Below are 15,826 nucleotides of genomic sequence, written 5' to 3' on the forward strand. Positions count from 1 at the left end.
TCCCGCTGAGTTCAACTGAGATGTTATGTAGTTTTGAAGATATTCAGTAAGAAGCAGGGGAAACATCATGTCCCAGGTGGAAGCAATGAACCACTGTAATGGAATTAATGAATCATACATCTGTCAGTAACACTTATTATTCTGGGGGCTCCATCCACACATGCTGAGAAAAGTATTTGCTTTGGGCTCTGTGTGTGACTCTCTGTAGCAACAAAACAACAACTTCGGCACCGGGCTGCTCATGTGAACGGGTAGTTTCCTCTGAATTCCCCAGTCTCATCCCATGACAAACTGCTTTTTCTCCACCATCTAACTCCCTGTGTGTGGGAGGGCGGTCCATGATGATGAGCCTGCTAGCAGCCCTCGAGCAGGCTAGCTGTGCGGAGCTAGCGTGCTACCAAACTGTGCAGTTTATTTTCGGGACAGCACGATGAAGAACATCATGAAGTATGATAGACTTATTCCACTATAGCATATTGACAACATCACCGGGAGCCAGAGGCGTCTTTTCTTCACAATAGCGGGTCGGTCCGACCCTCCAGTATCATTGTTTGGATGGACTAACGAAAGCGCTAGCACCGCTGCCTGAGACTTCCCGAGCGGGCACGAATGGGATTTACTCAGCTAGCCGCTGCTAATGATTGTGCTGGCTGACTAGCTTCGCGGCTAACCGCTAATCTGACACAGGTAGCTTTATATTTGTTTTTTTTCGTGTTTTGTTGCGTGTTAGCTTTTACTCTTAATCAAAACAGCTACCCGTGTACTCACACGAAACACTGGCGGGTCGTATCTGTTTAATGTAGTAACGCCAGACTAACATTAGCTTCTGTATCAGGCGAGGTTTTCATATTATAAATGACATTGATCTGCTTAGTGAACTTGGCTAGCATGGTTAGCTAGCTAGCCAAGAAACAACACCTAACCCAACAAGCTGCACAAAACAAACTAGTCGAGGTGACTGTCAAGAACAGACTAGAACCTAAACCTTAGCAGTGTTAGCCACTCTTAACTCAAGTGTAGGAAGTGCTTGTTAGCTAACTTTGTTTACATGATTGTTGAAGTCCTTTCAACCGACATCACTGGACATTTATCATTTCACTTTGAGCTAGCATGACTTATTTTAACTCCAGCTTAACAGAGCGAACGTTTTTGTCACAGAGCTTTCTGTCTCTGGTGTGATGGCAAGTTGTGTTTTTGTTAGTTAAGCTGCTGAAGTTATTATAATAATAAAAAAAGACAAGTTACATAGTTAAGGTTAACCTGCTAAGCTGCTATGAATGTGTTGCTACAACTCCTCTGTCAAACTGAAGGAAAGTGACATTACATGTCTGTGCTAACACATGGTGAACATATACACACTAAAACAGTATACAGTGGTGCTGCAGGCATTTCCCTCATATGTAATTACTCATGTTTTTGACATTTTTTGGCAACTCTTGTTAAATTGGCATTCAGGAATGTGTTGTTAGCATTTTTATCTGCTGTCACTATGCAACTCCATCATCACTTGAGGCAAATATTTTCCACAAGCGTTCTGCATTATTGTGCACAGGTCAGTGGATCTTATATAATCTCGATTCCTTCTTTCTCACAGTTGGTTGACATCGCTCATCTGATAATTACCAGGCTGTGAAAAGAGCGAATTTGCTGGCACGACCATGCCTCCCAGGCCCTCCTCAGGAGAACTATGGGGGATGCACTTGATGCCCCCCAGCATCCTAGTGGACTGCCTTCTGCCAAATGGCATGATTCTCACGTTGGAGTGCCTCCGGGAGGCCACGTTGATCACAGTCAAGCATGAGCTTTTCAAAGAGGCCAGGAAGTACCCTCTTTACCATCTGCTGCAGGAGGAGAGCTCCTACATCTTTGTCAGTGTCACCCAGGAGGCAGAGCGGGAGGAGTTTTACGATGAGACGAGGAGGCTGTGCGATCTCAGACTCTTCCAGGCCTTCCTCAAAGTCATCGAGCCCGTAGGCAACAGAGAAGAGAAAATTCTCAACAGAGAGATAGGTATGCTCATTGAATTATTATGCAGCAGCAAAACAACCTGCTGTACAGTAATAACCACAAGCCTCGGCAATGTCATTACCCACAATGAGGAGGATTAACATAATGCCCTTGGCCTGAACTCGTCACATATATTCTGTTACACGTTGCACTGTATAATTCAAAAGCTCACGTTTCACATGCCGTGAAAGATGCAGAAAAGTCCAAATAAAACTTTGTGAGTTTAAAGTACACGCAGCATATTTTAATATGCACTTGTTTCTCCTTTCAGGTTTTGCGATTGGGATGCCTATATGTGAGTTTGATTTGGTGAAAGACTCAGAAGTGCAGGACTTCAGAAGGAACATTTTAAATGTTTGCAAAGAGGCTGTGGACCTCAGAGACAGTAACGGGCCCCACAGTAGAGCTTTGTACGTATATCCTCCTAATGTAGAATCCTCGGTAGAACTTCCCAGGCACATCTATAACAAGCTAGATAAAGGTAAGACGCCACGCAGCAATATGCATCAATAATGTATTAGGCAAACAGTCACATTTTTGCTGTTTACACATAATGTGAGCACATTTCTTCAGTTTGATCCTTTATTCTCTCTCCCTCAGGTCAAATCATTGTGGTCATATGGGTTATTGTGTCACCCAGCAATGACAAGCAGAAGTACACCCTGAAGATCAACCACGACTATGTGCCGGAGCAGGTGATCGCCGAAGCCATCCGCAAGAAGACGCGCAGCATGCTGCTGTCCCAGGAGCAGTTAAAGATGTGTGTGCAGGAGTATCAGGGAAAGTACATCCTCAAAGTCTGCGGTTGTGACGAGTACTTACTGGAGAAATACCCTCTGAGTCAGTACAAGGTAATCTAATTAAATCTTGGCCTAACTGCATCTGATGTTATTGTGCTCAGAGGGGAAGAGATCCACTTCACATCACATTATCATCCAACACAAATGTGCTTGGCATTCCTGACATTAAATGATATTTATGAGAATATGTGCTGATCAAGAAGAGACCGTATACATCCCGGTATGTTAGTACAAAGTAGTCGGCTTGTATTTGTGAAATCCAACAATTTCCTTGTTGATAAACTTGGAAATTGTATAAATGGCTCCAAAATGTCAAATGGCAGGAATAGCTTCAAAATGTCACAATCACTGCCACTGCGAAATGTCACATTGTCTGTCCTCAACAGTACGTGCGCAGCTGTATCATGCTGGGACGGATGCCCAACCTGATGCTAATGGCAAAAGACAGCCTGTATTCCCAGCTGCCCATGGACAACTTCACCATGCCGTCTTATGCAAGGCGAATATCCACAGCGACGCCCTACATGAATGGGGAAACAGCCACCAAGTCTCTATGGACTATCAATGGAACACTGAGGATCAGGATACTGTGCGCCACTTATGTCAATGTCAACATCAGAGACATTGACAAGGTACACATGCAGTACATCACTTCATCTTGTTTTATTTAAAGAGGAGACTCTTTGTGTGTCTGTAGTCTCACATCTCCAGAATCTTGGAGGTTATTAGAAGTTGTTGCACAGTGTCCTTCACTTCATGAAGTCATAAATGTAGTGAAATATATCTTCATCACTCGGTTGACGAGTATATAATTCTGTTTTTCTTGTGGCTGCTCTAGATCTACGTCAGGACTGGGATATACCACGGTGGAGAGCAGTTGTGTGACAATGTCAACACCCAGCGTGTTCCCTGCTCGAACCCCAGGTACTGCACGATGAAGAATAGCGTTCCGTACGCTGGGATTTCAATCAGCTTCGCTACAGTACCGTGATTGATTATGTTAATGGCTCTTTCCCTGTTTATTCCAGGTGGAACGAGTGGCTCAACTACGACATGTACATTCCAGACATCCCCCGCGCCGCCCGACTCTGCCTCTCCATCTGCTCTGTGAAAGGAAGGAAGGGAGCTAAGGAGGTTAGCATTGAAATGCTACATTCATGTTAGAATTGTCATATAATAATATAATAATAATATGAAGGTTTTTGTGTTTTGTTCTTTGGGAGTCATCCATGGTTACTTGACAAGTGAGTTTTAATACTGCAGCAGAGTCTTTGAGCCGTTTGTACGAAATCTATTGAAAGAGCAACTGTTTGTATCTGCCAAACAAACGAGCATTGTTTTAGCGAAGAAGTCTATCAGTGATTGGCCTTTTTCCATCATTCCATGAACAACTAGAGGTGGTTGCTTAGCTGAAGAGTTGGAGGTTTGCAGCTTTTCATCTAACAGCTCATTGGCTGCTCCCTTTTACCAGGCTCTCCTTCACAATAAAAGCCACGCAAAGTTTTACCAGTCGATTTATATAAAAAAAAAAAAAAAAGTTTTAAGTTGAAGTGGCAGCGGTACAAAATGTTGCGTCTGCATCAGCAGTAACATGAAACAGCTCTGGCCTGGCTGTGGGAGAGTCAACATTAACAGTGAGGCTTATAATCAATTTAATAAAACCGTAACACTGGATTACATACATGCATAAAATCCCTGTGAATTCTTTGTGCATAAGTAGGCCATTTAAATCCAGCACTAGAATGGCGGACTCCACCACTTATAACAAAAATGACTGTATAGAGAGGTTGTTACAGCAGGCCTCAGAATAACGGAAACCGTCCCAGAACCAATAATCATCGATAGTAGTTGGTTAAAAGTGTTCAAAGTACTTTTACCTCCAAACTGTACACAGCTGAAGTACTTGATCACATGTATTTACTGTAGACTTGTTGTTTTGTCACATTAAACTGCAACGCTTCATGTACCTCTCAACAGAAAGTCTCAGGTACTGCTTTGTGTTTAGTGTTAGCACCATTAGCTTGTTGCTCCGTTAGCCAAACACACGGCTGGACTCTGCTTACAGTTGACTAGCTCTCCTGCCCATTTCAACATGGATTCATTGTTCACAATGTAGCATTATCAGACAGCAATGCGTCGCGTCCCCAAGCAATATTGAGTTTACTACATCCTTTCTGGCTTTAAGGCAGCATATTTTTTTCTAAGTCTTGGCTGAGTAGCCAGCCAGTGATAATAACTGTAGTCACAGCACGAGAAGAAGCACTCCATTGTTGTCAGCGCTCAGGCCAGTTTGTCATTTGCGTAGTGGTAGTTATACATACATACGCACATAGAAAATCCCATTCAACCCGGGGAAGATCTCTGGTTCTCCCCAAGCACATTTTCTATTAAATGTTAGTCTCAAGCAAATATTAAGGATTATAATTTTAATACTATATTCATCTTTTTCATGTTTGTTCTTGTTTGATTTTCATTTGAATCTAAGCAGTTATCTAAGTCACTTTATGTTCTGCGTGGGAAATAAACAAAGCTCTCTGTGTTCTTCACTGCACCTGTCTGTTTCATAGCCCCGAGCGGTTGCTTGCTAATCATTTTTCTGATGCATCATCTTCCTGGTATTTTTGCTGTAGGAGCACTGTCCCCTCGCCTGGGGCAACATCAACCTGTTTGACTACACCCACACACTGGTAGCAGGGAAGATGGCTCTCAACCTATGGCCTGTCCCACATGGCTTGGAAGACCTGCTCAACCCTATCGGCGTCACAGGCTCTAACCCCAACAAGGTGAACAGCAGATGTCAGCATTATGGACGTAATGTTTGCTCCCTGTTTGTGCTTCCAGTGGCGTCTCTTGTATTTTACAGAGCAAATAGTGGTTTGATGGAGAGATTTCAAATGTAAACAGACTTTGCTCTTTGTTTTATCATTTTGCAGGCAAAGTATAAAACTGGAAATGCCAAAAAAAATTAGATCAGAATTTAAAATATTAAAGGTTGTCAAAGCAGATTTCTTTGAGTTACGTGGACCATCTTGAAGCACTAAGAAGATAAAATATCAAAGAAAACATAATCTTTTTTTCCCCAGCATTTTAAGCTTTTCAAATATGTATTACACTTGTGTCTGCGACCGACCTCTAAGCCTCATGACGCAGTTTTAATCGAGCTGGTGACAACCCGTAGCATTTCAGAGCCGGGTTTAAGCCGCCTCAATTTAATCAACCAAGCCTCTTATCCCACTTAAATAATTACTCATTGACACAGGCACCTTTCTTTGATTACAGTAATCACCTTGAATGACCTTTCCTCTCCCATCCGCTTTGTAACCGTGCAGGAAACCCCATGTCTGGAGCTGGAGTTCGACCATTTCAGTTGCCCTGTCAAGTACCCTGATATGACCATCATTGAAGACCATGCAAACTGGAATATATCCAGAGAGCTTGGCTTTAATTACTGCCACACTGGTTTGGTAAGATCACAAGCTTTTTTTTTTTGGTGTTTTGTTTCACTGATCAGATTCATCCCGTGATCTGCGTTTCATTCTGAGCAGCTGACGCTTTGTAGTTTGCTCACACTACAGACAATGAATGAATGTCACCTTTTCATTTACATATGGAGTCCCTGTAGACCCCACGTGGTGCTTTAAAATCTGTGTAAGGTTGTCACAATACCAGAATTAAAAAATTTAACGCAATACTAATACAAAAAAACATGCTTGAAACCTCTTTCTCTAACACTGCAAAGAGAAATAAAGGCACACAAAATAATGTTTTTTTTATTAAAGCTGCTGTAAGTGATATATTTTTATTTTAAATTAGTGTTAAATAGCTCCGTATTCCATCAGTAATCACTGAGTGTTTGGTCTATAACACGTTTCCTCCCCCTTTTTTTGCTGTAAAAAAGAAAAGATATTTTCGAGTATCCCTGCCCACTTTATCCAATCAAGACAGAGAACTCCATAAAGAGGCGGTCCTGTCTGCTTGTGAACTTACAGAGCAGGATCCTCCCGTTTGCTGCTGTATCTGGCGATTACCGCTCTTTTGTTCATGTGGTGATGTAGAGAGGAGGGGATTGCTAACTGCTAAATGGACCAGAAGTTAGCTGAAACGACAGCAACGCTTACAGCAGCTTTAAACACAATACTAATATTAAAAAAACATACCTGAAATCTCTGTCTATTTTTCTTTCTTTCTTTTTAAATTATTTTTTAATATTGTTTTTTTTTTGTAACCTGGACACCGTGCCGGAACAGAAACGCACAACATTCAAATTCGTAACATTCATAACAATGTTATATGTTAAAAACTTGTATGTTGAAGTAAACATGTATGTAACTGATCCTACCCTCTCACAGTGCAGAAACAAAGGATAGGGGAGCAGAGTGGCTGAGACAGAGACACTATCACCATATTACAAGACACTGTAGCATCAACATGATCTTGAAGCTGTTATTTTAAGGTTAAAACGTTACATAATGTTGCTTTAAACTATGTGTTCCATGTGTTATATGGTATCATAGAGTAACAGACTGGCGCGTGACAACCCCCTGACTGACAGCGACAATGAGCAGCTACGCCAGGTGTGCAACAGAGACCCGCTGTCTGAAATCACTGAGCAGGAGAAAGACTTTCTATGGAGGCACAGGTAATGTTTGTGGGCTGGTATAACATTATATGGGTATTTTGAGGGCTACCTCACATTTTACACAAAGGTCATTGCACTGTCACATGGAGCTGATGTAGATATTCCCCTGTCAAACTATTTTAGACAAGACTGCCTCAATATGCCAGAGATCCTTCCCAAGATCCTCCTGGCTGTGAAATGGAACTCCAGAGATGAGATTGCACAGGTGAGCTCATGTTTCTACTGCTGACATGCCTTTATTTTGAAGGACATCACGTGAGGACATAGATATGTGCCTGACCTAAGGTGCTATACTGTTGGAACAGCTCAGCTGATATTGACACAGTTAGTGTGCATTAACATGCTGGCTCATGTAGTGTGTGGTTGTTTAAAAGCAAGAAAAAAAACAATATATACAGTGTCTGTAGTCAGCGTGTGTTTCTTTTTTCATTTCAGATGTATTGCCTTCTGAAGGACTGGCCTGCTATCAAGCCAGAACAAGCCATGGAGTTGCTGGACTGTAACTTCCCCGATCCAATGATCAGAGAGTTTGCCGTGAAGTGCCTTGAGAAATATCTAACAGATGACAAACTCTCACAGTACCTCATTCAACTGGTTCAGGTGCGCCGTGTCCTCATCTGGCTTTAGAAACAACTTAATTGAACAGTGTTATTCTGATAAGAGGGTCTTATCAGCTCGATATACTTTAGTGGTGTTTTCTTAAGGCAAAAAATATTTTTTAATGGTATTTTCTTCTGTTTTCTGTGCTTGTGCCCAGGTTCTAAAGTATGAGCAGTACCTTGATAACCCACTTGCACGCTTCCTGCTGAAAAAGGCATTAACCAATCAGAGGATAGGACATTTCTTCTTCTGGCATTTAAAGTGAGTTGATTTAGAAAGGTCTTCTTTCAGGAATGTGGAGCTGTTTATATGTGAAATGAAAGGTTAAACTGTTGTTTGAATGTCACTCAACTGTCTGGTCCCAAATCGTCTTGAATTCAAGAAACTTCTGTGAATACAGCTGATGTCAATCAATGTTTTGGGAAACTGTGTGTGTGTGTGTGTGTACATATGCGTATGTGTGTATTTACGAGGAGGACTGACACATTTTCCACTAGGACACAAACAATCTCTGACTGTTTTCTTTTTCTTGCCTACACGTGTGCAGGTCAGAGATGCACAACAAGACGGTGAGCCAGCGGTTCGGGCTGCTGCTAGAGTCATACTGCCGGGCCTGTGGCATGTATCTGAAGCACCTGAGCAGACAGGTGGAGGCCATGGAGAAACTCATCAATCTCACCGACCTCCTCAAACAGGAGAAAAAAGATGAGGCACAGAAGGTAATGTGACAGCCGACAGCTGTTAATTGTGATCCACTGAAACGTTGAGTTTAATCTTGAGGACATCTGGACCAATCTGGCCACAGAGATGCCGCAATATGTTAGAGTGAGAGAGTCTGGACAGTTGCTTTTTCAGTTTGCATTGCAGCTGAGCATATTTCAACCAGACTACAACTAGTAACTAAAGTTGTCAAATAAATGCAGTGGAGTAAAATGTTGATATTTTCCTCCAAATATAGTAGTGGAAGTATAGCTACCTCAAAGTTGTACTTAAGTACAGTTACTAGTACAGTAAATATACTTTATTACATTCCACCACTATCAATGAATTCAAAATAAATGTTTTGTCTGCCAGTAAGTCTAAGTTTGTTATACAAATAGTGGCTACAAGGTCATAGCCACAAGCTAATGTGTCAGCCATACTGCTGATGGTGTCTAAGTAAGTAGAGTAAGTAAAGGCATTGGTTAAGCTCTGGTCACACTGCAGGATTTCAGCCCTGATCTTTAACTCCCCGCCGTTTTTTGGAGATTACCAACACAGAGATCACAGGCTGATCGGCACGCAGTCCTGTCAGTGACGATCGCCACATGTAAACCGACGCCTGCTAGACATCTAGCAGGCTAAGTATCTGATGGGTCATGGAGCCAGGAACGAACTACAGCCAATGAGAGCAGACACTCCTCTCCTCTCTGCCTCTCTCCCACTCTTACATCTGCAGCAGCTCTCTGAAGCCAGTCTTATCATGCATCTATTTGTATGGAGCTGCACAGTAATAATACAAAAATAGCATCAGGATACTTACACACAAGCTGTTCAGTAGGTGTAACCATGTTGTCCTTCTTGAGCCACAATACAAGCAGGCAGTTTCACGTTTTCATTGCAAAAATCACCCGTGCTGCCTGCGCATCCTAAATCATCCTCTCGCTCATATTCCCTTCTTTTTCTTCCTCGTTCTTTTTGCTGCAGTGTTTGACCCCCTGTCGCCAATCAGTCATGTAGTGTGCGATCCTCAATCACTCCAAGACTCCAGATTACAGAAAGACAGAAAGTTGTGTAGTGTGAAAATGACGGCAATGTGACAACTTCAAAAGTCGTGTAGTGTGACCAAGACATTAGCAAGCTAACTAGCAAATTAACTTGAAGATGGGGTGAGTGATTCTGGAGGAAGATAGATGACTTTGGAGAATTGATATCTAAATACACCATTATTCATTCAACAATTGCCATTATCCATTAAGAAATAACCAGTGTCCAGCCACACAGCACAGAAATGGTGCTCTGTGACGCATCATTAACTCATTGGGGAAAAATAAATCATTGTGTTTAGGTAAAGCAGCAGTGAGCAGACTATACTTACTGTACATTTACAGACCTAAATGCTTCTTAAACTAGTGTTTTATTAACTGGTTCATTTTTTTTCCTCTCTTTTAAGGTTCAAATGAAGTTTCTGGTGGAGCAGATGAGAAGGCCAGATTACATGGATGCCCTGCAGAGCTTCACCTCCCCACTGAATCCAGCTCATCAGCTGGGAAACCTCCGGTACATCAGCACTGCCTTATCTAACTCTCTCCTCTGAAGCCATTTCACAATTCTTATTTCCTCTGCAGGTGTTGCTTGCGCCTTTTTCCTCTGCCTGGCTTTAAATATAATTACAAGTAATGAAACGTGTGTGTACAATACATCCCTGCAGTGTATTAGGAAGATAATGTACTCACTGCTCTTAGAGTACAGCCTCATTTTGCAGTAAATATATGGTACATGACTCAGTTGAAGAGAAATACAGGAACATTTCCTGAGAACTTTCTGTCTTTCTCCAATTTGTTTTTCCTCTTTAAACACATCACTGTTTCTGTTTCAGTCTGGAGGAATGCAGGATGATGTCATCAGCCAAGCGACCTCTATGGCTTAACTGGGAAAATCCAGATATGATGTCAGAGCTGCTTTTTCAGAACAACGAAATCATCTTCAAAAATGGAGATGGTGAGTTTTGTCTCTGTGTTTTTCCCCTTGTATCGCTCTCGCCGCCTCTATCTGTTTGTCCATTCTTGCCTCTGTGCACCACTACACACACAAACACACACACACACACACACACAGCTGAAAATGCTCTTGCTGAGCATGCAGCATATTTCACTCTCAGCCTGTAGGGCGTATCATGGCACACAAACACATCCTCATCGATGCACTTTACAAGGATTTTAGCAAGTACAAGTCACGTTATTTGAATCACACTTTACCGCAGCTGCTCGTGCAACATTTTGCTGCAACATCTGTGGCCAAACCGACTCTGACAGCTCTGCTCCATAATGCATCATGGAAGCTGATCAAAGAGCAGCTAAGCAGCTAATAATCACCTCACTGTCATTCACCTTCTTGTCTCTGTGTGCCTCTGCAGATCTGAGGCAGGACATGCTGACGCTGCAGATCATTAGGATAATGGAGAACATCTGGCAGAACCAAGGCCTTGATCTCAGGTAGGCTCCTCACTTCACCATGACAGCGAGGATGCAGGTGCACATTACTGGGCGCCGGATGCTTTCATGTTCTGCACTCATACCTGAATGCAGATTAGCGGCTAACCCCTTCCAGCCACCTCGAGTCATTTAATAAGTCTGTCACTGCCGGCCTAATTATTTCTGCCTCCCTTTATGTTTCTTGTCCTTCCTCTCCCAGGATGCTGCCGTATGGCTGCCTGTCCATCGGTGACTGCGTGGGTTTGATCGAGGTGGTGAGGAACTCTCACACCATCATGCAGATCCAGTGTAAAGGAGGCCTAAAGGGGGCACTGCAGTTCAACAGCCACACACTGCATCAGTGGCTCAAGGATAAGAACAAGGGAGAGATGTGAGTGGCAGTGATGTGTACAGCTTCTCTGGTCTTCTGTAGGGTGTAGAGGTGGTGTGAGTGCTAATGTGAAGATTTAAAGTGTGAAGAGTAAAGTTCTGATAGAAAGTTTTTTTTTTCTATCTGTTTGATTTCTTAGGTATGACCAGGCCATAGATCTGTTCACGCGGTCATGTGCAGGCTACTGTGTAGCCACATTTATTCTGGGCATAGGGGACAGACACAACAGCAACATTATGGTCAAAGATGATGGACAGGTAAAGATTTAACATCCTTTCTACATCACATATACGCATAATTTCTGTTTCTTTCTTAAATGTGCACCATGTAGTTTTGGAGAAGAAATTCAAACTCAGAATTTTTGTATTTACAACGTTAATGAGGTAATAATGCAAACTCAGAAATATTTATGTTTTCCATAAGTGAATAAACCAGCTGTTCTCAGAGGAAAATAAGATCCCCAGAACACTGTTTGAAGCTAGAAAGGTGGCAGGGTCCGCCAAATCTAAAAAAAGTAAAACGGTATGAAACTGTGTCGTCCTTTAACGTCAGTTTGTTTATTCAGTTTATTCAGTCATGAAAACAAAGAGATTTTGTTTATTTAGTTTGTTTAGACATAAAACAAAAAAATCAGATCTTTCTCTTCTGATTTTAATTTCTTACTTTGTTAATGTTTTTTTGCAGCTGTTCCACATAGACTTTGGCCATTTCCTTGACCACAAAAAGAAGAAGTTTGGGTACAAGAGAGAACGTGTGCCCTTTGTGCTCACACAGGATTTCCTGATCGTTATAAGCAAAGGAACTCAAGAGTGCACCAAAACAAGGGAGTTTGAAAGGTAAACCAGCAATAGACAACCAGCAGTCACTTATAAAACATACCGAAGCCAAGTCAAAAGACAGCAAACTATTTCTCTGGTTTTATTAGAGCTGCAGTGATTAGTTGATCAATAGATGATGAACTGTTTAGAAAATTAATTACCCATTTTAGTGTTTTTTCAAGCAAATATGTCAAACATTTGCTGGTTTCGTCTTCTGAAATGTGAGGATTTTGCTGCTTTTTGTCATTTATGATAATAAATGTAGAGTTGGGCGCCCTGGGGCCTCAGCTGGTCGTGCATGTGACCCATGTGCAGAGGCTGTGTACTCGCCACAGCCGCCCAGGGTTCAAATCGGACCTGTGGGCCTTTGCTGCATGGCATCCCCGCTCTCTCACCCTGTTTCCTGTCATCTCTCTTCGCTGTCCAGTCCAATAAAGCCATGAAAATGCCCAATAAATAATTAAAAACATAAAAATAAATGAAGAGTCTTTGGGTTTTGGACTGTGCGTTGGACAAAAGAAGCAATTTGAAGACGCCACTGTGGGTTCTGAAATTGTGATAAGCATTTAAACATTTTTTCTTGACATTTTCGTTACATTCTGCTCACATATGGCCAATAAAACAGTGATTAATTAATTTAAATTGGTACAAAATGTTTCATAGAGCTGGTTTAACCCCTCTCTGTAATTTTGTTTCCTTCTCCTCTTTCAGGTTCCAGGAGATGTGTTACAAGGCGTATCTGGCGATCCGGCAGCACGCCAACCTCTTCATCAACCTCTTCTCCATGATGCTGGGCTCGGGGATGCCCGAACTGCAGTCATTCGACGACATCGCTTACATCAGGAAGACCCTGGCCTTGGACAAGACAGAGCAGGAGGCCCTGGACTACTTCATGAAGCAGATGAACGACGCTCACCATGGCGGCTGGACCACAAAGATGGACTGGATCTTCCACACAATCCGCCAGCACGCCATGAACTGAGATGACAGCTGAAAGCAGAGAGGAAGGACTGTGGCAGCAACCGCACACTAAGAACCAAAAGAGTAGCAAGAAGCGAGCAAGGTATTTTCCCAAACACACTAAGGCCTGGTTGATATGTCTGCCAGCGCGTGACTCTGAAACATCACCTGCCAGCGCACCACTCAGTAAGGGTGCTCAGAAGGGTCAGTTTCAGGGACATAAAGCCTAAATTCTCCTGTTTCTGCAGGTCTCTGAATTTCTTCTCCCTGCATTATGAGTTTAAGAAGGCAGGGTGGATTTCTATTTCATCAGTCTTCTTCATAGGAACGAAAAGTGTAACGGACCTCGACTGCGTTCTTCATGTGAACAAACTATGGACAAATCTTTATTTTCTTCTTATTTTTTTTTTTTTATTCCTTTCAGTACATCTACAACCATCAGCATTAAGAAAGGAACATCACCATGAGCACAGCTGGCTTTTTCTAACGATGAACTGACAGAGCGTTACCGCGTTATTTCCACTACCTATTTTGAACTGATGAAGACAAGGGGGAGATGTCGGCGCACGGAAATGAAAGGGACGATGGGTGCGCACATAATCACGATGACCCCTCACAGTCATGAAAAACAATCACCAACACTTTTAGTAAAGGACTGGGAGAGGACGTGTTGTTAAACACTTAGCTAGCATTTAACTGAAATACTTCTTTGTAGCCTACAGATGACAGAACTCATGCCAGATAACTGACTTTTGTACAGCAGTATATCCATAGACTTGTATGCATTCGGTGCACATATTCCTTTTTGAGTCTATTTTCTACTGAGCCAAAGTACTAGATGTGTAACCCCACTACTCAGCAGTCTTATTTGTTAAAAAAAAAACAGTCACTACAATTCCAAGCCTCTTGTGTACTCATAGCACTGATCTCTGCAGTATTTGTTTTTGTTTTGTTTCGTCTATCAGTATTATTCTGAGGCACAAATGTCCGTCGTCCACCTCGCGCAGCTGACAGGAGAAACACCTCTCTGACGGTCGGCTGGATGCGACGCCAGCAATTGGTCTTTAGATGGAGGCAAAGGGGAAGAGGATGTGCAGTGTTCCTTTTTGTGTGCTGTGCTGTTACTCTATGCAAGTTGTGACCCTAATATGTACTGTATATTGCAAAAAAAAAAAAAAAAAAAAGATGTCAGAGTAAGGCAGAGAGAGAAATGCATCTCCCCCGACGTGCTCACACTGAGCAGTGTTTCGGTGGACTTTGTTCAGACAGTACATGGAAGAAAAAAAAACAAACTGCTGCACTGTCACAGAGTCGTCTCCTTCTTCCCGACAAAAACAACTGTGAGAAACGCCTTTGGACCCTGCCTTTTGCTTCTCCAGGTTTAAATTTGGAGCTTCAATCTAAGCCATCTGTAAAATGTCTCCTTGTTCTCGATCACTGATCATTTAAAGGGGCATTATGTAGTTTTGGAGAAGAAATACAAACGCAGAATTTTTAATATTTACAATATTAATGAGGTAATAATACAAACTCAGAAATATTTATTCTTTCCATAACTGAATAAACAAGCTGTTCTCAGTGCAAAATAAGGTCCCCAGAGTTTGTTATTCAGTTTGTTTAGGCATAAAAAATCAATCAGTGAAGATCTTTCTATTCTGATTAAAATGTCTTCCCCAAAACTACACAGTGCACCTTTAAGGCACCCTCTCTCCTCACGTTTGCCATATAGCCCAAGATCCAGGTAAAGAAAAAGCAACCGAAGTGATTTTTTAATTTTTTTTTTTTAATTTAAACTTCAAAGTGTCTTCTTCCCTCCTCTTTCCTATGATTGTCACGCTTATGTGTGGAAGAATAGTCTCGGCAGGTTTGCTCGCTGCGCAGACACATACGTAAGAGGTCAGTAAATGTTCTAGCTTTACCAAATGATACACATCGGAGTGGTTTCCTGGACACTCGAGTCCGTCCCCGAAGCCAGATTTTCTGTGCACGGACGAGGACTTAGAAATGCTCAGGAAACCGATCCCACTGAGATGCATGTGCTACTGTACGGGCTACAGAGCGGTGGGCTGGACCCAATCTGAGAAAAACTAGACCCCATACACTTTATTGAAGAACTGTCTCAATGATGCTATTTCCCTTTGTACTTGTTCTGGTTGTTTTCTGTTTCTCACACTGCATTATGCATGAGGTCCTCGAATATCTACTTTTTTTGTTTTGTTTGTTTGACCTGATGTTGTTTACTTGAATTTCATGTATAGAAAATGACCTTGTTACTTGTGTGAGGTACAACAAAGTCACAATGAAGGTAACAGATACTGATAACTGCTACTACATGTGCAAATGCTTTCCTTGAATAACTACAGAGGTAATATATTTTTGTATTTTTAAATTTAAGCAAACTCATATATGTATCTGCTAACCAAAAAAAAATGAAATAA

General features: G+C 42.0%; 1 protein-coding gene across 1 annotated transcript; it reads left to right on the forward strand.

The window, feature by feature from the left end:
- The first annotated feature begins 611 nt into the window (after positions 1-611).
- On the forward strand, positions 612-14,550 carry LOC141016722 (phosphatidylinositol 4,5-bisphosphate 3-kinase catalytic subunit alpha isoform). Its single transcript, XM_073491248.1, has 21 exons — positions 612-687; positions 1,595-2,010; positions 2,279-2,488; positions 2,608-2,858; positions 3,194-3,439; positions 3,646-3,731; positions 3,836-3,941; positions 5,438-5,590; positions 6,137-6,271; positions 7,322-7,446; positions 7,570-7,651; positions 7,882-8,046; positions 8,204-8,307; positions 8,594-8,765; positions 10,199-10,305; positions 10,625-10,746; positions 11,162-11,240; positions 11,440-11,610; positions 11,750-11,867; positions 12,295-12,446; positions 13,140-14,550. The coding sequence occupies exons 2-21, from the start codon at positions 1,659-1,661 to the stop codon at positions 13,408-13,410; spliced, it is 3,207 nt and encodes a 1,068-aa protein (XP_073347349.1). The 5' UTR covers positions 612-687; positions 1,595-1,658; the 3' UTR covers positions 13,411-14,550.
- The last annotated feature ends 1,276 nt before the right edge of the window (positions 14,551-15,826 follow it).

The sequence above is a fragment of the Pagrus major genome, chromosome 21 (genome assembly GCF_040436345.1).
Source record: "Pagrus major chromosome 21, Pma_NU_1.0".
In the NCBI taxonomy this organism is placed as follows: Eukaryota; Metazoa; Chordata; class Actinopteri; order Spariformes; family Sparidae; genus Pagrus; species Pagrus major.

Excerpts from the sequence above, each read along its gene's own strand:
- LOC141016722 (XM_073491248.1), top strand. The coding sequence starts at position 1,659 with ATGCCTCCCAGGCCCTCCTCAGGAGAACTATGGGGGATGCACTTGATG. Across the intron at positions 3,942-5,437 it reads GAAGGAAGGGAGCTAAGGAG|GAGCACTGTCCCCTCGCCTG; the intron begins GTTAGCATTGAA and ends TTTTTGCTGTAG. Across the intron at positions 12,447-13,139 it reads AAAACAAGGGAGTTTGAAAG|GTTCCAGGAGATGTGTTACA; the intron begins GTAAACCAGCAA and ends CTCCTCTTTCAG.